Raw genomic sequence first — 22781 nt, forward strand, 5'->3', positions numbered from 1 at the left:
TAAAACAAAACACAGAAATGATGTATTTGTTTGAAGCTGATATAAAGCTGCAAGTTTCATCTATATCTATAGATTTTTCGTTTTTGTTTATTAAAACAGCCTTATTGTTCTCATTGTTTGACCTTTCAGTAATTCTTATATATTTGAACTTACTATATTGTATACTACTAAGATACCTCTTTACCTGTTTTATGTACGGTAATCTATGTAAGATTTCATTTGAGAAATGAAGTGCCTCTTCAAAAAAAATTTAAAAATTACTGAGATAGAAACAGATGCTTTTTAACTAAGTAGTCTCTGGAAGTCAGTGTTGTCTAAAGTTCAGCAAGTTCTGTAGAAATTATGACTTAGACATTAAATCCCTGTCCCTTTGGCTCTACAACTTTCTTTGTTAAGACTAAGCTTCCTAACTTCATTTTGGTACTGTAGATGTTATGCTGTACCTTTCAAAGCTTGAGAAATAGCTGGCCCATTGGCCTAGAAGAAATAGTTGTCCAAAGCATTTGTATGCCAGTGGATTCAAGGGGGCCAGGTGAGAGAGATTATTTATAACTGGTGTAAGCCACCGATACTCTCCCTCTCTTGGTTGAGAATCATTTCAGTAGGACAAAAAACTTTATGGACCATCCTACCAACACACTTCTGCTTGCCACCATAAAAACAAAATTCCCCAGAATTAATGGGTAATAGAATTAGGGTGAGTCACCATTTTAACATTTTTCATGCATTCTAGAAATAAGATTGTGAGCTTGTTTGGTAAACAATACTTCAGTATAAAATAGGCCCTTGGCTTTTACAAATGTAACCTGCTGTTTTGACTCTGCAAGTAGCCTGAAAGAATACAATAATACACAGAGATCTGTAAATGTGTTGGCTTTTGTAAAGATTTAAATAGGATAATGTATGTAGAAGTCCTACCTCAAATTTGAATTAGTAGGACCGAGAAACCAGAGTACACAGTATATAGTTTCTATGTTAGCCTAGCTAACAGCATCCATGAATATCTTAATAAAAGAAATTTGGAGTTTCTCAAAGGACTCTACAGTTTTCCATTGCAAACATCAATGACCTAATGTGGTCCTATTTGTCCCAAACCCAAGCAAACCTAGGGAATTTTTACAGGTAATCTAACTTAGGGATGGAGACATATTCTGTATAATGGGACAAATAATGGTTTAAAAAGTTGATAGTAAAAATTAATATAATGCTTATATATCTTGTAGCTAGTACTCTATATAGTGACACTGATATTATATGATGACTCCTTGAGGTGTTCCATAGTGCATCTCACAATTAACAAGAATTTGGATGAGACACACAAAAAAGGACAAAAATTTGTTTTTATCAACAGGATACCCTTTTATACAAAAATCTTATGTGGGACAGATGCAAGTGTGATGTTCCAGTTGAGAGGAGGGAGAGGCTTACCTAGCTTTTGGCTCTTCCCTTCTCCTGACACAGAGTGGCACCTGTGGCAGCCCTCTGAAACCCTGGAGTTCCATAGAACACATTTGGAAAACTATGGACTCAGACTGTTACATGTTTTTTTCTACCGGTAACCCTGTATCTAGACTTACTTCCTTCAATCCATTTTGAGGATTGCTGCCAGAATGATCTTCCTAAAATGTCAAGTTATTCCCCTACTAAAAAACCATTTTAAGGATTTCTTAGTAGGGCATTTAAGAAAATCCACAATGTATGGGGCGCCTGGGCGGCTCAATCGTTGAGCGTCTGCCTTCGGCTCAGGGTGTGATCCCGGTGTTCTGGGATGGAGCCCCACATCAGGTTCCTCTGCTGGGGGCCTGCTTCTTCCTCTCCCACTCCCCCTGCTTGTGTTCCCTCTCTCAGTGGCTGTCTTTATCTCTGTCAAATGAATAAATAAAATCTTAAAAAAAATCCACAATGTAGCTTCAATATACCTTGCCAGTAGTGTCCTCTGTCCTCTAATGTTATTCTGGACTGCGTAGTGTTCTCTGAACATGCATTATTTTTCCTAACTCCCCATTTTTCTAATGCTGTTCAACCCAAGAAGTCCAAAAATGAACTCATCTCTCCAACCCAAACCAACTTCTCCTGACTCACCAACACTGTTAATAGCAACACAATCCCATTGAAATCCTTATTCATTATGTTCTATCAAAAATGTCATCCCTTTTAGGAAGCCATCCTTCATTCCAGGTTGGAGTTTTTCCCTTTTTTTGAAACTCAGTAATGTTTTATGTCTAATGACTGCCAGAACCTAACTCCATTTTATGTATAAACATTAAGTATTTTTGCGTGGTTTCAATACAGTCTAAATTGTCTAAGAATGTAATTACTATATAAACGTAGAGAAGATGATTCTTTGTTATGTTAAGAGCCAAGGCTCTTTTGCCATTATTGATGCAACCTGTATCCTTCTGTGTTTTTAGGTCTTGCATTCATGGTGATTCTACATATATATCTGACTACCTTATTATTATGTTTTCTAGAATAATCGTGCTGGTATACTTACCTATTGAAATGCAGATTATTTTATTTTCATGTTTCACCTTTGTATGACAGATGTGGCTTTATTAAAAGCTTACAGGGGTGCCTGGGTGGCACAATCGGTTGAGCCTCTGTCTCTTGGTTTCAGCTCAGGTCATGATCTTGGGATCCTGGGATCAAGCCCCCCATTGGGCTTCACACTCAGGGCAGAGTCTGCTTGGGATTCTCTCTCCCTTTCCCCTGTCCCTCCCTCTCATACTTTCTCCCTCTCTCTTTCTCAAATAAATAAATAAATCTTAAAAAAAAAAAAAGAAAAAATCTTCCATGTATGGATAGGTGATATTTAATTCATGATGATAAAAGAGGTATTATAAAATATTTTTCTAAAAGTGGGACACTTCTTTCCAGATCACTGGCTGTGTGGGTTGGGGTGGCCTGAGCTGGGGGTCCTGTGCTGAGATGCTTCGAAGCCTTGTTAAAAATGTTTGGGTCCCCATGAAGCCCTACTATACCCAAGTTTACTAGGTGATTTGGGTAGGAATGGGGTTGATGGGCTTCATCATTTATAAAATCAGGAGTGCTGATAAAAGAAGTAAATCTTTAAAAGCTTTGAGTCCTGCACCTGCTCATGGTCATCATTAACCAGTTTTACTTGGAATACTCATCAGATGGCCCATCAGTCTGGCTGTAAATCTCAGAAGCTCTGTTAGATGGGAGCATGGAGTATTGCTGTTCGCTTGTAGACGTGTTGTTTCCTTTGTGGTGTCAGTAAATATGACCACAAGGTGCAAACAAATAAAATAAAATAAAATAAAAAATAAAAGGGGGACACTTGGCCTTGGTAAGGGTGAAACCCGCTCTGAGTTTACTATACTACAAGAGACCACCACAACCTAAATAAGATAATGTGTATGAAAATGACCTTGCATGGTACTAGACACAAAGTTGAGGTCAAGCAAATTGTTTATTTAATTCATAAATCATTTACAAGGATCCTTTAGACCCTCGCTAATTTAAATATAGTCTGTGAACCAACAGCATCAGCAACATCTGGCAATTGTTACAAATGCAGAATTTAAGGCCAGACGTGCTGAATTAGAATCTGCATTTTAACAAGGTTCCTAGGGAATTCTTGTGCACATTAAAGTCTTATAACATTGCCCACAGTTTGAGAAGTATCAGTGCAGGTTATCATCAGTCTCATAGCATGTGTTGGATTAGTAGTGGCGGATCATCTTTATGTATTTAGAATATATTTTTTATTTAAATGCTGATTTTAGGGGGGCCTGATGGCTCAGTCGTTAAGTGTCTGCCTTCGGCTCGGGTCATGATCTCAGGGTCCTGGAGTAGAGCCCCGCATCAGGCAGGGAGTCTGCTTCTCCCTCTTCAACTCCCCCTGCTTCTGTTCCCTCTCTCACTGTCTGTTGAATAAATAAATAAAATCTAAAAAAAAAAAAAAGAATCTTATAAAAAGTAAATGCTGATTTTTAAAGATAGTTGAATAACAAAAAGCTTTGTAACACTTATTTTTTACTTGTCTTGTGATACAACATTTATAACACAACCTAATCCAAAAATCAGAAATCCTCATTATTCATTTAAAAAATATTGAATGCCTGTTACGTGCCATGTATGCAAAATATTGGCAATACGATGGTAAACGAGATAGGCAGTGCTTTGCTGCCATTGAATTTACGGTTGGGTAAGAAAGACAGACCCCCACGCCCCCAATAAGTAAGTAGCAAATGAAATAATTAAAATTATGTAAGCGCTATGAAGAAAATAAAAAGAGTGCTAATATGGAGATTAATGGTCAGGGTCATGGTTGGTGAACCTCTCCTCTAAATAAAAGTTTTGGTTAGAGATAGAAATTTGGTCTTCAGCACATAGGTGATATTTAATGCCATGAAAATGGATGGGATCACCTAAAGAGAGAATGTATCATAAGAAGGGGGCTCAGGATTGAGTCCTGAGAAACATCTAATTTAAGTGGTCAGGTAGAGAAGGAAGAGCCAGCAAAAGAGAAAGAGCAGCCAGCAAGACAGAAGGAAAACCAGCAGAGTGTGGTGTAACAGAATTCAAGAGACGGGAGTGTTTCATGAAGGAGTAGGTGGTCAGCTATGTTGAATGTTGCTGAAAAATCAAAGTGAGGAGAAAAAGTGCAAGTTGGTTTTAGCAACATAAAACTTGCTAGTGTCCTTAACAAAAGTGGTTTCTGCAGAGTGGTGAGGATGGATCCCAAATTAAAGTGGTTAAAGGAGGGATGGAAATAGAGGAAGTAGAAATGTGGATACAGACCATTTTCCCCAAAAATTTAGCTAGGAAAGAAACAGAGGAAATAAGTGGGGCTGTTGCTGGAGAAAAATGTGGATCAAGAAATTTCATTTGTTTTTGTTTTCCAAAGATGAATGACACTTAAACTATTTGTAGCCCAAGACAAAACAACAACAACAACAACAACAACAACAACAACAACACCCCAAAAAAACCTCCAGGAGCAAAGTTGAAACAGATCTTGAAATCTCAATTCTCAGGGAAGTTTGACTGGAGTATTAGCTATCATTGAAAGTATCTTCATATCTAATGGACACATACCACATAAATACATTTCCTCACTGTGGGAGTTTTAAGATATACCCTGCGCATTTAGTAGGTGGTTGGTATAATCTGTACTCTTCTACCAAGAATCATAAGAAAACCTTGAAATTCACTTTTTTCAAAAGTGGAAATTTCGTACTATAATGGCAATTCTAAGGTTTGCGATTTTCAATATTTGAATATGTTTGAGTGTTCAACAGATTTTTTTTTTAAATTAAAGAATAACTTACGCAGTGAAGTGCACGTGTCTTACATTATATAGCTTGATCAATTTTTACCTATATACACACTTTCATGATCAAGATATGGAACATTTGCATCACCCCAGAAAGTTCTCTTGTGTTCATTTATAACTGGTATGCCCCCTTTGCCCTAAGTTAAACGTTATTCAGACTTCTATCAGCATAGACCAGTTTTCCTGTTCTTGATTTCCATATAGATGGAGTCATACAGTATGTGCTTTTTTTGGTGTCTGGCTTCTTTGGTTCAACATCCTTTTGAGATTTACCCACATTGTTACATTTGTTGGTAGTTTATTTTCTTTTATTTTTAAAAGGTATGAATATACCACAATTTGTATATTTATTCTACTGTTGGACATTTGATTGTTTCCAGTGTTTGTCTGTATTATGAACATTCATATGCATGTCTTTTGATGGACATATACATTCATTTCTCTTGGATATAGATCTAGGGCTAGCATTTCTGGGTCATAGGTTAGATATATAATTAGCTTTGATACATACTGCCAGATAGTTTCCAAAGTGGTTGGACCAGTTTACCATCCTGCTAGCAATATTGGAGAGTTACAGTTGTTCACATATTGCCAACACTTGTTATTGTCAGTCAGTCTTTTTAATTTTAGCCATGCTGGTGGGTCTGTAGTGGTATTTCATTCTGGTTTTAATTTGCATTTTCCTAATGAATAATGATGTTGAATACCTTTTCATATGTTTATTGGCCATTTGGATATCTTCTTTCCTGAAGTTCTGTAAGTCTTCTGTACATTTTTTTAAGTTGAGTTGTTTGTATTTTTTCTTATTGATTTTGTAGACATTTAAAAAATATTTTAGAAACATGTACTTTGTCAGATGTGTATTGCAGTTTTTTTCTCGCATTCTGTAACTTGCTTGTTTTCTTAATCTATTTGATAAGTAGAATTCTTAACTGTAATTAAGACAAATATATCAATTTCTTTTCTTTTGGGATTGAGTGCCTCTTACGTCCTGTTTAAGAAATCTTTGCCTACTCAAAGACCATAAAAAATTCTCCTCTAGAAATTTCATTGTTTAAGCTTTCACTTTTAGTTTTATTACCCACTTCAAAATAATGATTCTGTTTTTGACCCCAGTTATTTTAGAAGAGAAACTAGACATTTTGCAGTTATAAAATGAAAATCTTACTTGAAATATGTTGGACTCAATCATTTTAGCACATTTTTTTTTAAGTAGCAATGACATGAAATGCCCATTCTTCCTTTTCGCTGTTCGTTTGGTGGCATGTGATATCCATGGTAAAATAAAAATGTTTTTATTTTTTTACAATTGTATAGTGATTGACCTTTCAAAGAAAATAACACTAAATGTTGCATTTGTTGTTTTAGACCTGTTCCCAACAGTCTATAATTTCCTCATTATACATTTAATCTAGGGGGGAAATAGGATATTTTATTTAAAAAAGAATAAGATAAGAAAAACTGGAATGGTGGTGTGGACTGTATTTGATCTGGTGTCCCTGAAAAAGTAATCTTGCTATTTCTTAACCTTTTCCTTAGCCCAATGTAGAAAGGAAGTATTTCATGGTTAGAGGAATTACTCTCATTTTATATCTTCCTTTCCCCTCAATCATAGTCAACTGAAGTGTTTGAAATATCTGACCTACTTCTAAAGTTCATAATCTATATAGGAGAGCATTTTAAAACATTGTTTAAATTCCTTGAAATAAAGGTGTAGTTCAAGACATGAATCCTTCTTCTCTTCTTAATGTGCCTCTGACATTGCACCCTTAGACAATTATGTGACTGTGTTTTTTGTCTTTCTTGTGTCCTGAATTTTGTTTGTATAATCGGGAGAATAATAAATGCCACTGCACCTGTTTATCTTGCAGAAATACTATGAGATAATATGAAATCTCATTTGCACTACTGGACTAAGTGCTTGATGCCACATTTTTGGGGAGCCGCAAGCAAACAAAGCCAAGTTCAGAAGAAAGCTCTCACACCGTGGTTATGAACTGAGTGGTAGCATCTGAATGATAACTTATCCTGTATGTTTCCAGAAAGCTGTACTAGGACCTGAAATGGAGATTTCAGGAAATTTGAGTTCAGCTATATTTAAGGAGGAACTTTTTAAACCATTAGAGTTTTTCTGAAATGGAAAGGAATAACATTCTGTATTATTGGAAGTGTCTAAGCCCAGGCTGTGCAACCCAAATAGGGGAATATTGGAGGAAATTCAGGGGAAGGAGAGGTAAGATAGCTAAGATATCTGCTCCAATTCTGATATTCTAATTTCATTGGTTATAGAGGTCATTTTTCGTTATATGTTATACTATTATATTGTACATTTTACATTATATTATTCTTGTGGTGGTAAGATTCCAGGAATGATTTTAAGTGGTAGTATTAAGAGAACTGGTGAAAGACCTTTCAGAAATACTAGTTCATACTTCTGTTGCATTGCCACATTAACAGTACTGACTGTTACTGTTGGGATTGAACACATTTTTGTAGTCAGTGACTCAATTTCCAAACGTTTTAGTAAAAAAGTAAAAGCGAACATTTTATATAAGAGAAAATATTTTTTAAAAAAGAGGCATGGGGATAGGAGAGTCAGTTTACCGTTAGGAAGATAAAAAGGAGTGTCTACACTGAGAGACAGCTTTCTGGCAGCTGTCAGGCACCAGTGCCACTAGCAGCTGGCAAATTCAGTACAGGAGTTTTTCTAAGATTTAATATTTTGCTCTTCTTTAGCAGTTACACTTTCTACTGGGAAAACAGACCAGTGAATAGAAATCAGATTTCTGAAACTAAGAACAGAATTTTGTTAGATGGCATTCTTAATTGAATGATAATTACTTATTATAGTATTAAAATCAAGGCAAGTTTACAACCATTTGAGTTAAAATATGATTACAAATTTTGTTGCCAATGTAAATACTTGGTTTTGTTTGTAGATAGTTTATATTAGAGCTAAGAGGTAAAAACCTTCAACCGTGAACTTTGATGAACTCTCGATTAACCAGACGGCTGCCATTTCCAAGTTCAAATTGTATTTGTAATCTCCCCCCTTTCATTTAGCAGTGCATAAAATGCTAGAATCTCTGAGAAAAATCTCAGTATCTTAACAAAAAATTCTAACTAGTGAAATTGTTTTAAAAGGCATCTTTGGGGACACTGGGTGGCTCATTCTTGAAGCATCCGCCTTCAGCTCAGGGTGTGATCCCAGAGTCCTGGGATCGAGCCCCATATCAGGCTTTTCTGCTGGGAGCCTGCTTCTTCCTCTCCCACTCCCCCTGCTTGTGTTCCCTCTCTTGCTGGCTGTCTCTCTCTCTGTCAAATAAATAAATAAAATCTTCAAAAAATAAAAATAATTTAAAAAAATGAAAGGCATCTTTGCCTTTGCCTTTGTCAATGAAAAGAGAATCTGAAGGAATAAAAACAAATTTGAAATTGTCATCTCTCAGTAAACATATGATGAAGGCTGGTTTTCAATACTGGTAGAAAACAATTTGGGATTGCTAGTAAAGCTTTGAAATTCTGGAGTACTTGGAAATTTTTCCAGTCCAATACATTTGTCAGCTATCTCAGTAATAGAATAGTTACACTTTTTATAAGATTTGTTATTTAAGACATAAGGTGTCAATGGAAAACACTGACGATTTAATTAAAACATATCAGAGGATTAGTTATTTAGTTGTGGGAAGGGCAAGAGGGCAAATGTTAGGAAAAGAGTGTTTGCTAGGGTTTTCTGCTAGATTATAATTTTGGCTTTTAAATGAGATAAGAAAAATAGTTTTATCTAATGATAGCAAAAAATCCTAATGGTAATATGATGCTAAGTATGTATTTGTACACATACATATAAGTATATTTTTAAAATATTGTATCTGGATGTTTGGCGTCATGTGGTGTTTTTGTTTTGTTTTTTTACCTTCCAAAACGTCACATTAATGTTTCAAGAGTACAAAAGGTGCTGTCTCAGTGCTTTATATCTTTGATTACTGCATTACTGGAAACCACAACTTTTTCCTGAAATTCCAATTGTAGGAATTTTGGAAATATTGGTAGAAGATGGTCGTTGTTGTTTCCTGGTATAGTATCTTTAAAACTTTGCTTGATATTTAATTTTTATATGTGGTTTGATTTACTTTTTTCCTGATCCAGAGTTTTAATGTTTGTTTTTAAAGAAATAGTTTTGCAGTGGTATCCCAAGCAATAGCAGGATATTCTAAAAACTAGAGCAGTGCCATGCAGTAGAACTTTCTGTGATGGTAGAAATGTTCCTTACCTGTGCTGTCTAATATAGTAACCACTAGCCACATGTTCTATTGAGTACTTGAAATGTGGCAGGTGTGACTGAGAAACTAAATTTTTTATTTTAATTAATTTACGTTTAAAGTTAAATCGCCACACGTGGCTGGTGGCTACTGTATTGGACAATAGTATTAGTATTGGTAACAGATCTAGAGCAGGGCTTCTGTAAAGAACCAGATAGTGACTGTTTAGGCTTTTTGAGTCATATAGTTTCTGTCACAACTGTTTGATTCTGCCCTTGGAGTACAGGAGCAGCTACAGCAGCACATAAATGAAGGAGTTTGGCTGTGTTCCAATAACACTTTATTTTTGGATACTGAAATTTGAATTTCATAGTTTTCTTTTTTTTTTTTTTAAGATTTTATTTACTTATTTGACAGAGAGACAGCCAGTGAGAGAGGGAACACAAGCAGGGGGAGTGGGAGAGGAAGAAGCAGGCTCCCAGTGGAGCAGGGAGCCTGATGTGGGGCTCGATCCCAGGACCCTGGAATCATGCCCTGAGCTGAAGTCAGATGCTTAACGACTGAGCCACCCAGGCGCCCCTGAATTTCATAGTTTTCAAGTGGCACGAAATATCTAATTTTTAAAATCCATTTTAAAAATGTAAAAACCAGCAGAGGGAGAGGAGGAAAGAAAAGTGTAAAACCCATTCTTATTTCACATGCCATACAGAAACAGGTGGTAAGTTGTAGTTTGCAGAACCTTGATCTAGAGTGTCCATAAGGATCAATGATAGAGATGTAAAAATTCATGTATTCATTCAATAAATGTTTATTGAGTGTCCATCATGAGTAAGCACTGTTTGGGACCTGAAGATACAGCAAAATAGCAATAAAAAATACAGACAAGGGGTGCCTGGTTGTCTCAGTCCGTTAAGTGTCCGACTCTTGGTTCAGCTCAGGTAATTTTCTCAGGGTTGTGAGATCGAGCCCTACCTTGGGCTCTGTGCTGGACGTGGAGCTTGCTTGAGATTCTCTCTTTCCCCCTCCCTCTGCCCCTCCCCTCCCAAATATATGTGTATATATGCCAGGTGGTGATAATGAAGAGATTTTTTGAAGAGAAATGAAAGAGGGTAGGAGAAAAGAACGTGACAGTGGAGGATGACATTTGATATTTTTAAATTTTTCGTTAAGTTTTTTATTTTAATTTCACTTGAGTTACCATACAGGGTTGTATTAGTTTCAGGTGTACAATATAGTGATTCAACAACTCTATACAATACTCAGTGCTCATCATGATAAGCGTACTCTTTAATCCCCATCACCTGTTTCACCTACACTCCTCCCTCCGCCCATAGAAGATGATGTTTTATATAGGGTAGTCAGGTAAAGCTTGTTTGGTGAGCTGACTTTTGAGCACACACCTGAATGAAGAGAGGAAGTGGGCCCTATGGTGATCTGGGGAAAGAGCATTCCGGTCAGAAGGAAAGGTAAATGCAAAGGTCTTGAGGCAGGAATATGATTTACCTATTCAAGTAAGAGAAGAGATGTAGAAAATAGAGGAGATTTATACTTAAACAAAATTAACCCACTTTGGAATTCTTCCAGCATCAGCACCAGTTATGTGTAAACATCAGTATGGGAAACTATACTTATTTTAAAAGCAATATAGGGACCCTTCATTCTTAACTTTCTAGAGCATTCTTTTGGAAAATATTCTAAAGCTATATTGATGGCAAACATATTAAAAAGACCCCAGTAGACCCCATCAAATGGAACACTTCTGAGGGTTTTTTGGACTGAAGTTGAAATTACAAAATGATCCATTAAAAACTGAAAAGTTTTTGCTGTACTTAGAAATATTTAACAGGTTTCTAGTCTTCAGTTGGAAATTCTTTCACTATCTATCCATTACCGGGCTTCATGTTTTTATGAGGACCTTTAGGTTTAGGTGGAAAAAATGTACTTCAGTCTCTTTTGTCCTTGTGTTTTAAATATTTTTTTTAGTACCTAAGGAGACCATCCATGTAGCCTGATTATAGATGGTTTTAATGTCTCCTTTAAGTTCTGAATACTAAGGTAGTCAGAATCTCCTTTTTCTCTTAGAAACTGTACCAAGTTGTTTCTGGTGTTCTTTACAGCACACAAAGGCTGCTTGAAAAAATATTGAGAGCTATTTAAATGTCATTGTCAGAGAGTTTAAAAGGTTCAGGGGGCTGGGACCTTTTTCCTTTAGGTCACCAAATCAAAAGCCATCTTGCTCTGTAGTAACTAAAAGATATTTTCACATGAAGGTTGTTTATGTGAAACCTTTGAGCTAGTTTTCTTTCTTTTTTTCCTGTTAAGAATCCCTTTAGTGTGCAGTTAAAAGTTTCACATTTAGCTTTTTTTTGAAACTTTTTTAAAACACTATCAAACTTACAGAAAAGTTGCAATACAATACAAAAACTATTTTTTCAGAAATTTTGAGACTAAGTTGCTGACATGATGCCCTATCACCCTTGAAAACTTTAATGTACTGAAGTGTACTTCTCTTACATAACCATAACAAGGTCTAAATCAGGAAATAAATATTGATACATTACTACCATTAAATCCTCAGACCCCATTCAGTTTTCTCCAGTTGTTTCTACAGTGTTATTTACTGCAGGAGGAGTCAGCTCAGAATCACGCATTATGTTTAGTTGTCAAGTCTCTTCACTCTCCTTCAGTGGAACAATTTCTTAGTTCCTCAGTCTTTCATGACCTTGACAATTTTGGGGTTACAAAGCCAGTTATTTTGTCAAGCATCCCTCAATTAGAGTTCATTTTCTCATGGTTAGATTCATGTTCTGTGTATTTGGCAGCAATATCACAGAAGTGATGCCGTGTTCTTTTTATTATCAGATGGCACATAATTTTCACTTGTCCTGTTACTGATGATGATCACTTTGTTCAGTTACAGTGGTGTCTACCAAGTTCTTCACTATGTAGTTGCTCTTTTCATCTTTGTAATGATAAGTATTTTGGGAGAAGCACTTTGAAACTATATAAATATTCCATTCATCACCTGACTTTCGGTTTACTTATTAATGTCAGTTTGGACTCATGAATTTGTTTTTTTCAATAGGTTATAATCCAGTACTATCATTATTATTTTGATACTTCCATGTCTCAGATTTGGCCAGTGGAAACCCCTTCAAGATGATTTCTATACCCCTTAACATATCCTCTTCATTCTGTAAGCACTTCCTTGCTTTGTGACACAACAAAATGTTCCAGACTCTTCTTATAGTTTTCCCCGCCCCAACCCTGCAATCAGCCATTTTTCCAACAAGCCTGGCTCCTTTAAGTGGAGAATGATATTTAGAAGTTAATTATCTGGATGCCAGAAGTTGTTGTAGTGTCACTGCTCCCAGGGCTAGGGACTATTTGTATGTATATCCATACACACATTTGTGTCCATATTTTATACCTGTTGTATATAGAGTAGAAGTCATGTGTTCCAACCAGTACCTTCATTTCCAATACAGTACCACGGGGTGGGGGGGGGCTCTTGTATTTGTAACTCCCTTCTCTGACAGGCAAAAATCTGGCTCTTGTTATATTTACTTATTTGATCAAGCATCTTTATATAATCAATCATCCATTGCCACTATCATCCCTTCCTCAGCACAAACGCTTTTCTTGCCTCATTTGGGTCTTGTACAATAGCTACTGTGCTATGTGGATCCTCTTCAACTGCCCGGGCTCTGACACCTCCATGCAAGGCTGTCCCTAATATGTTGATGCCCTCTTCTTTCCACTCAAGTTCTGATACTTTACACTGGAGCACCCCTGTGCATGGAAGCTCTCTCCACTGTCCCCATGTGGGTTCCTTGCTTACCCCACTTAGGCTCTGAAAACCCACACCAGACCACCTCTATGCACAGATGTCGTATATGCCATGCTCAGACTCTGATTCATGCTAAGCTGTCCCTTATCTTGGATAACCTCTTTATCCCTCTCGGACTCCAGTATTCGAAGTCAGGCAATTCTCCTGCCTAAATGCCCTCTTTAACCTACTCAGGCTCTGATTTCCCATTTGTCTGCCTTCCATATAGAATCCCTCCTTACCCCATTCAGACTGCCCACGCCATATGTCATACTCTTCAGGCTAGTTGGTCTCTAGCAGCCTGCCTTGGGCTGCCTCCCTTCCTCGCATAGATATCGCTCTCCCCCATCTTAGGTTTTGACACCCCATACCATGCTGCTCCTTTGCTTATTTTAAAAATATGTGTATTTTCCCTGCCTTTATGCTTTGCTGCTATCATCTAATGGATATGATAAAATTTTAAAATTAAAATAGAATATAAGTACAGTGACTATATTTTTCAAAGCAAAAATTAAAATATGACCAGATGATAATATCAAATATTTGAAATTAGTACTGTCCTGAACAGTTTTGGGCTTATGATCATCATTAAAATAAAGAACAAAGATTTTCTATCAAAGAAGGAGTACCTCCTATTGAACCAGCCTTCCAACAGATAACAATGATAGATTCTGGACAAAGTGTGAAAAAATCTATTACCTGAAGGCATTGGAAAATGTCAGAACCAACCTGTTCTTATGTTTGTTTTAACCCAAGGGTAGGCACCAATTTTAGCCTCAGAGTGACCAAAACTTGGGTAGATAATCCACAGTTACAACAGCTTAAAAAGCCATAGCAACTGCATCAGGCTGGGAAGTAAGGAGGGAAATCTTGGTATGAAAAAGGCAGAGAGGGCTTTTTTATCTATAAATTCTCTGGCTACTCCAGATCTCTAGCTGACCATTGAACCACACATATATGGGGTCACACTCTGAGTAGCCCATCTGAGGCTAAAATATATTTTTTTAAGATCTTATTTATTTATTTGACAGAGAGAGACAGCCAGCAAGAGAGGGAACACAAGCAGGGGGAGTGGGAGAGGAAGAAGCAGGTTCCCAGTGGAGGAGCCTGATGTGGGGCTCGATCCCAGAATGCAGGGATCATGCCCTGAGCGGAGGGCAGATGCTTAACGACGGAGCCACCCAGGCGCCCCTGAGGCTAAAATATTGACCAGAGATTTATGCCACTGCAAGAGACCAGCTTGTCCCAATTTACCTCAGACTATGAAAGTTCTCTGATCTGGAAAAGTCCTCAATCCCAGGCATGTTGGGACATTTGGTCACCCTCGTTGATACTCACTACAGTGAGACAGAATTCGAGTTTGAGTCTAGGCAAGTTAACTGCATGCTTTAAAAAGTAAAATAAAGAAAAACTCCTATACTCTTTAGAAGAACATAACAGAATCCAGAAATTCTGTAACATCATTTATAATGCCCAAGGTACAATCTAAAATCATTAAGTCATATGAAGAAGCAGGAAAATGTGACCCATACTCACAATAAAAGGAAATCAATGATGACTGACCCCAAGATGACATAGATACTGGAACTGGAAGAAAGAATCTTAAACAGCTATGCTAATTATACCCAAAGAGGTAAAGGAAAATATGCTTGTAATGAATTAACAAATAGGAAATCTTGGCAAGGAAACTATGACAAAAGAACAAAATGGAAATTCTAGAACTAAAAATTATAATACCTGAGATAGAAAACTCACTGGACAAACTAAACAACAAATTAAGATGACAAAAATAGTAACTTCACTTGAAGGTATATCAATGAAAGTATTCAATCTGAACAATACAGAGAAAAAAACCCATTGGGGTGGGGCTCCCAGAGCCTCAGGGAATTGTGGGAAAATATTAAAAAGTCTAACATACATGCAGTTTAAGTCCCAGAAGGAAAGGAGCAAGAGGATGGAGGAGAAAAAGTATTTGAAGAAACAATGGCTGAAAATTTCTCAAGTTTAGTGAAAAACATAATTTTACAGAAGTTCAGTGATCCCAAGTGGGATAAATTCAAATAAAATCACACCTAAGTATATCATAGTCAAACTGCTGAAAACCAAAGGTAAAGAGAAAATCTTGAAAGCGGTCAGAGAAAAAGAATACATTATATATAGGAAAACAATAATGCAAATACCACTGACTTCTCATCAGAAACAATAGAGCCTGGGAGGTAGTAGAATGCCATCTTTAAAGTGCTGGAAGAAAACTGTCAACCCAGAATTCTGTATCAAGTAAAAATATACTTTAAAATTGAAGGCAAAACTAAATAAAAATCTTAAAAAAAAAAAGGGGGGGGATGCCTGGGTGGCTCAGTCGGTTGAGCATCGAACTCTTCATATTGGCTCAGGTCATAATCTCAGGGTCCTGAGATCAAGCCCCACATCGGGCTCCACACTCAGTGTGGAGTCTGCTTGTCCCTCTCCTTTCCCCTTTGCCCCTCGCCCCAATTCGCTCACTTGCTGTCTTAAATAAATAAATAAAAATCTTCAGAATTGAAGGCAAAATAAAGATATTTACAAATAGGGGCACCTGGGTGGTGCAGTCATTAAGCGTCTGCCTTCAGCTCAGGGCATGATCCCAGCATTCTGGGATCGAGCCCCACATCAGGCTCCTCTGCTAGGAGCCTGCTTCTTCCTCTCCCACTCCCCCTGCTTGTGTTCCCTCTCTTGCTGGCTGTCTCTCTCTGTCAAATTAATAAATAAAATCTTTTAAAAAAAGATATTTACAAATAAATGAAAACTAAGAAAAATTGTCACTAACATACATTACTAGAAATACTAATACAAGCTCTTTTGACTGAAGAAACATGATACCAGATGGGCACACAAGTCTTCAGGAAAAAATGAAAAGTACTAGAAATGTTAAGTACGAAGTACTGATTTTTTCTCTTAATCTCTTTAAAATACAATTACTGTGTAAATAATTCCCTTTATCCTCCTTGAGGTACTTTTTAGGGAGGCCAGAGGAGGAAAGAACAGTCCTGCTCTGAAGAAGTCTGCTAAAGCTTCCAAAATGGTATCCTTATTAAATTTAGAATGCTCCAAATCTGAAAAAAAATTTACTCTAAGTAGCTAATGTTTATAATCCTTTTCTTTTCAGATATAAAACCAAATGTGGAACTGAAAAGCGCTCAGGAACAATCCGTGCCCACAGGTAACATCAGGTCTTTCCTTTCTAGAAGTATACCTTTACTGAAATTACCAAAGGAAGAAGAATATTCTGATCACAGTAAAAATGCTATAGAACTGTGTTGGAAAAAATGTGGTTGCCTCTTTCTGATACAAAAGTAATTCGTCCATATAGATTACATAAATTATTTGGCATCATTGAGCCAAATCACACCCCACCTAACATTGATCGCTGTTTTGTGTTTTTTTTTTTTTCTTTAAAAAAATTTTTTTAACTGACTGGTTTAAATAAAGACAGTTTTTGTTGAACAATGTAGTAGCTTATGTTTTATCAACTTGTGCTTTTCACTGTAGATAGTGGTCAGCAAACATTTTGTGTGAAGGGCAAGATATAAAGTTTTAGACTTTGTGGGCCATATATGGTCTCTGTTGCATATTCCTTTTTAAACAACTCTTTAAAAATGTAAAAACCATTCCTACCTCGGGCACACAGAAAAACAAGCCATGGCTAGATTTGGCTCTCAGGCCACAGTTTCCTGACTCCTGCTCCAGAATAAACTGTGAACATTTAAAATCTATTTTCTAAAAATAACTTCTATGTCTTCTGGATTGATTAACTCACTTTGAATCAAAATTTATGCTATATTACAAAATTTATCACTTAAGTACCTTTTTGTTATTGTCAGTTATAACCTTATATTTTAATTGAACCTGTACCTCATGTTCGTTGTTCAGGTGTGAACTTTATCTTAGTCATTTTGAGTTTGAGAAAAGTGAGCTACTATTTAGAACAGTGTCTTAGAGTTCATAGAGTATAAGTTACAATATGCAGAAATGAGAAACTTAATGTGTTTATAAATCAAAACATGAGTCCATGATAACCATATTTTTAGCACCCCTTCATCATGAATTTTATGAAATATGTTTCCATTTTACTACTGCATTCCAGCAAAAGTCCTGCTCCATGTATTCAGTCATGGGTGCAGCTGAAAGAAATGCCACTGCAGAGTTTCTAGTCACTTCTACTTCGCCTAGCTTAAATGCCACAGGATTCAGTATCGTTGGCTATTAGTTGTGTGTAGTAGCTATTCAGTGAATATTTTATTGAACATTAGGAAGGACATTAGGACTTTGATAGGAAGTGAATAACTTTTTAGCTTATTTCTTTTGTTAACATCTTTTTAAGCTACCATGCTTGAACATGAATACCAGCTACATTATTCCTTTTCTTCTAATGTCTAATATTATCAGTATTTACATAATATACAAATATACAAAAGTATATTTTTGTTAAACTTGCTTTTTAACAACTTTGCTGTTTATTTAAGCATGTTTATTTAAGCTTTTATTATGTCTGCTCCCTTTCACTTATGAACTGTAATACTTTGTATTTTCCTTATTCTCTTGTCTGAGTCTACATTATAGACCTGTTTTATCTCTTGTCTGAGTCTTGCATTATAGTTATGATCTTGTCTTATCTACATCTGCAAATTATAAGCTCCTTAAGGACAGGAATAATGACTTATATCTGTAGCCTTGTCAACATTTAGCGAATGTTCAAAGAAATAAAGGAACTCGAGGGCCAGTATGTCTTCCACGGAATCACATTTATAATGTGAACAGAAAAGGAAAATAGGATTTAATATACAGTTGCTTATGGGTTTTCTCTCAGGAAAACATGTTTCCCAAATTGGGTTATGCCAGTGTTGTTGAGCTCAGTATTTCTCATCACTACATAAATGCTTCTTGTTCATAAATAGCAATAGCATCCTACTGAATATTGTGAGACATACCAAAAGAGAGAGAATTTTTGTCTGGAAAGAACATGAATGCATTTTAACTCAGGTGCATCCTGGGCATATTTCTGAACCTCAAGAGTTTTCACATATATTCCACTTGGGGTATATATGAAAGGGATGCTGTCTGTCATTAAGAGATTATGCTGAAATGGGAGTCTACTTAATAAAAATATTACATTTTTATATATAAAATTTTTTATATTATAAAAATCGTTTAAAGTTGGCCTACATAGTTAAAATTCTTTTTATCTCCTAGATGGTCCAGTGATTTTGAAGGACTATGATTTAACCAAACCACATGAAACAGAAAATGTGGACAGTGCAGAAGGCCCAACTAATGAAGATGAAGATCTAGGAGGTGAGTCATGTGTATAGTCTAAAAATGGTTATAGATATGGTTGAGGCTTAATATGTAGAAGAAATCAGGTTCTCTCCAAGGAAAACTTGGATTTGTGGGTTGAGTTGGGCGTAATTAAGTTTTCTTCATTTTACAAACATTAATATTTAGGGGCTCCTGGGTGGCTCAGTTGGTTAAGCATCTGCCTTTGGCTCAGGTCGTGATCTCAGGGTCCTGGGATGGAGCCCTGCATGGGGCTCCCTGCTTAGCGGGGAGTCTGCTTCTCCTCTCCCTCTGCCGCTCCCCTGCTTGTGTTCTCTCACCCACTCTGTCTCTCTCTTAAATAAATAAATAAAATCTTTTTTAAAAACATTAATATTTAATAATTTGCTGAAGGATATCAGCAAACTTTGAGAATTTAAGGTGCTTATTCAGTGTTCAAGTTATACCAGCTTCATTTCTAAAATGTTTATTTGGCTCTTTTCCATTATAAAAATAATAAATGTTCATTATAGAAAGTTTGGGATATTTCCCATCACCAACAACCAATTCTCCAATTCTTCAGAGAGTAACTGGGCATCCAACAATCCAATTTAATTCTCATACTAACTCCTGGAGTTAGCACAGAACCCACAGGTTAAGGGCTCAGTCCCACGAGACTGCTCTCACTTTAGACACCAGTCGAAACTGCCAGCTCTCCACATTACCTGCACTTCTGTCCAGCTTGGCTACAATGCAGGATTTTTACAACCATTCTCCTCAGTTTTAATAAGGTGCTAGAATGACTCAGAATCTAGAAAAGCACTTTGCTTACTATTACTAGTTTATTATAAAGGATACAACTCAAGAACAATCAAATGGAAGAGATGCATAACGCAAGGTATGGAGTGGGAGGGGATGGAGCTTCCATGCCTTCTCTGAGCATACCATCCTCCCATCATCTTGATGTGTTCACCAGCCCAGAAACTCTCTGAAACTCATTGTTCAAGAGTTTTTACAGAGCTCAGTCTTCAGTTGCACCCCCTTCCCATCACTTTGTCTTTCTGGTGACCATCCCATCCTGAGGTTATCTAGGGGCCTTACCCTAAGTCACCTCATTAGCATAAACTCAGATGTGATTGAAAGGAAATTGTTATAAATAACAAAAGATACTCCTATCACTCAGGAAATTACAAGGGTTTTGGGAACTCTTGTGCCAGGAACCTGGGACAAAGACCAAATATAATTTTGTATTTTACCATAAGCTACCCACTGGTCTTTGACCATGAATCTCTTATAGCAAAAGGATCATAAAAGTCAAGATACTGGTGGGGTGCCTGGGTGGCTCATCGGTTAAGCGTCTGACTCTTGATTTCAGCTCAGGTCATGATCTCAGGGTCATGAAATTGAGCCCCTGTCGAGCCCTGTATCTGGCTCCATGCTCACTGCAGAGTCTGCTTGAGATTCTCTCTCTCCCTATTCCTCTGTCCCCCCGCCCCCCGCTCGCGGGCTTTAAATAAAATAAGTGGATAGATAAATAGATAGATAAAATCTTTAAAAAGGAAATAAAGTCAAGATACTGGTACATTATTACAGTCACATTCAGTCATTAATAATTATTCCAGTCCATCATCATATCATATCAAAATGTCTCTCAGGGTGAGGCCACTCAGATTTGCAGGCTTCCATTTGATTTTGTCAGGTTCCAAAAACAGGAGTGGTCTCAGCAATATATGGTTTCATCTTTTCAGCATCTGGTATATTTGAGCTGAGAGACAATATTTATTATTCTCTCGCTCTGAGCCTTTCTTGAGGTTTTAAGATAATATTAGATTTCCTTCATTATATAACCCATTGATTCATTTCTTTTCCCTCAGCTACTATTCCTTCTTTTCTTCATTTCTACCTGAACCTTTCCACTTTTGAAAGGAAGGAGCATTAATGGCTTTGCTGGTCTAGATTGCAGGCAGCAATACTAGTCTAGCCAGTGCCTCCCCCTCAATCCACTCCTGTTCCTATAGGGTAGAGTTACTTAGGTACCGAACCAGCAGGCTCTTTTTGCCACTAGCAGTGGTGCTGCATTCCCTGTTAACCTCAGTTGGGGCAAATAGAGTGAAGGCACAACCTGCCCTATCAGGGCTTCAGGAATTCTGACATAAAGGTTCAAAACTATAGTTATGGTTTCTTGCCTAGGAATCATTCTGTTTCCAGCACTTTTTGTAGCCCTAGTGCCATGACTACTGCATCAAGTGGGAAAGAGAAAGTTGAGATGATGAAGAAGAAAAAAGTTGAGCGAAAGAAAAAAAGTATGGTCATCAATACCATATAGAGCTCAGTCTTCAGTCGCACCTCCCTCCCCCTTCACTTTGTCTTTCTAGTGACAGGTAGCATAATCCTGTATAAACCAATTTTGTCTTAGTATGGAACTTTCCCAGGCATTGCCCTCCCAAAAGCCTTAGAGCATTTCTTGACATCACCTAAGACATTATGTGTATTTCAGATGTTAAGATTGTTTTTGCACCGCAGTCATAGGGGCAGTTTCAATTAATGTCCAATAGCAGGCTACTAATTGCCTCTCAAATGGAATTCTCCATTCCATAGTCCCAACAGTTGCTGGGAAGCAGTTGCAGGTTTTTGCCATAAACCTGTCTATGGTCCACAGAGAGCTACCACACAGAATCTGTCCCCACCAGCACTGCCACTTCTCGTCTACACTGTGGACTTGGGCAATCTCATACATCTCCATTTAGCATGTCCAATTAATAGGACAGATTTACATGCCTTCTGTTTTACAGAAAGTTAATTCTCCCGACACACACGCTGTCTTACACAATGTAAGACATTCAGGTAAAAGAGATGCAGCCACTTTAAGCATACCAGCTTTCCTCCAGACTTTTACCTTAATCCTTCAACCCTTCCATTCCTAACTGTAACCTATCAACAGTTTTTGGTTTTATAAAATGAGATAAGGGAGATGTTCCCCAGTCAGACACAATATCCATTCTCATAACATTTCAGGTAAAGGAGACACATAGAGCCTATTTAAACATTCCAATTTCCATCTAAACCTCCACCTTAATCCTATTAACTCTTAAACATTTCTATACTCTCTCAGTCAAATTGAAGACCCCTGTAGGGCTTCACTAACAAGTTTTGGTACCACAGAGAATGAGGCTCCCGTGTCAGGGAGTCCCAGAAACTTTTCTTCTCCACCCCCTGACCATTTTACCCTTTCGTGTGCAGAAGACTTTGGGTCCCTAGTGAGAGGTTGAGCCCTGTCCCTTTTGTCATGACAAAGATTAATCTGCCTTTGCCCTAGCTGATTTCAGATCAGATTTTTGTTTGTAATTTTTGTCTTTTGGCTTTTTAAGTTCCTCTGCACTGGAGCGAATACTGTGGACTTGTTTGGGGCCCTTTAATGGAGGAAGTCCCTTTGGTCCACCCAATCTTGCATAGTGCTGTCTTAAGACCTTTGTTTCAAACCCATCAATGTCTGTTTCCTTTATCCTGTTTCTTAATAAAAATCTAAAGATTTTTACCCTGATGAGATGAGTCCTTTGATTCTCCCCTTTCTTTTTTCTCCTTTGTTTTGGTCTTACCAATGTTTCCTATATTCTTCTTATTTCTTAGTAACCATTTACAATTTTCCACCTTGCTGAGACAAGTTCCTTGATTCTCCCTTCTGCCTCCCCTCATTTTCTTGTTAATTAACCCAATGTTTTTGTTAGCATCTGTAAAACCCAGAAGGGGAAGCTAAGACAGCACATTCACTCTGGTTTCTTCTGTTGCTTGATTTTGGAGCAGGAAGTTTCCATGGGGTGCCCAGGCAAAAGAGGCCCCTGTTCTAACTGTGTTTTCTTAGATTCTGTATTTGTCTCTTTGGCATCCATTCATCACAGGACCAGTTTTATTAACTGTATTGTCTTACTTTCTGTGTTTTGGACACTTTGATATTTGGGGTCCTTAGAGACCCAGGAAAAGACTGCTTTTCCCAAGGATAGACAATTCTCACAGATAGCAGAGAGGTTAGCCAGGATCATGCTTTTCATATACAAACCAACCAGTCCAGAGCCTATACCTCCAAACTATCTCCTTACCC

At 37.2% G+C, this 22781-nt stretch overlaps 1 protein-coding gene and 1 pseudogene across 1 annotated transcript in view; both read left to right on the forward strand.

Moving 5' to 3' along the window:
* Positions 1 to 22781, forward strand: part of IKZF3 (IKAROS family zinc finger 3) — an 83412-nt gene that overhangs the window by 6295 nt on the left and 54336 nt on the right. Inside the window, exons 2-3 of the mRNA XM_087854438.1 lie at positions 16539 to 16592; positions 18623 to 18724. Of these exons, the coding sequence (XP_087710564.1) occupies positions 16539 to 16592; positions 18623 to 18724 (156 nt within the window). The remainder of the gene's footprint in view (positions 1 to 16538; positions 16593 to 18622; positions 18725 to 22781) is intronic.
* Positions 2924 to 3694, forward strand: LOC148107957 (ATP synthase F(0) complex subunit j, mitochondrial pseudogene; annotated as a pseudogene).

The sequence above is a fragment of the Ursus americanus genome, chromosome 23, assembly GCF_024610735.1.
Source record: "Ursus americanus isolate L20-20 chromosome 23, mUrsAme1.1.p, whole genome shotgun sequence".
Classification (NCBI taxonomy): domain Eukaryota; kingdom Metazoa; phylum Chordata; class Mammalia; order Carnivora; family Ursidae; genus Ursus; species Ursus americanus.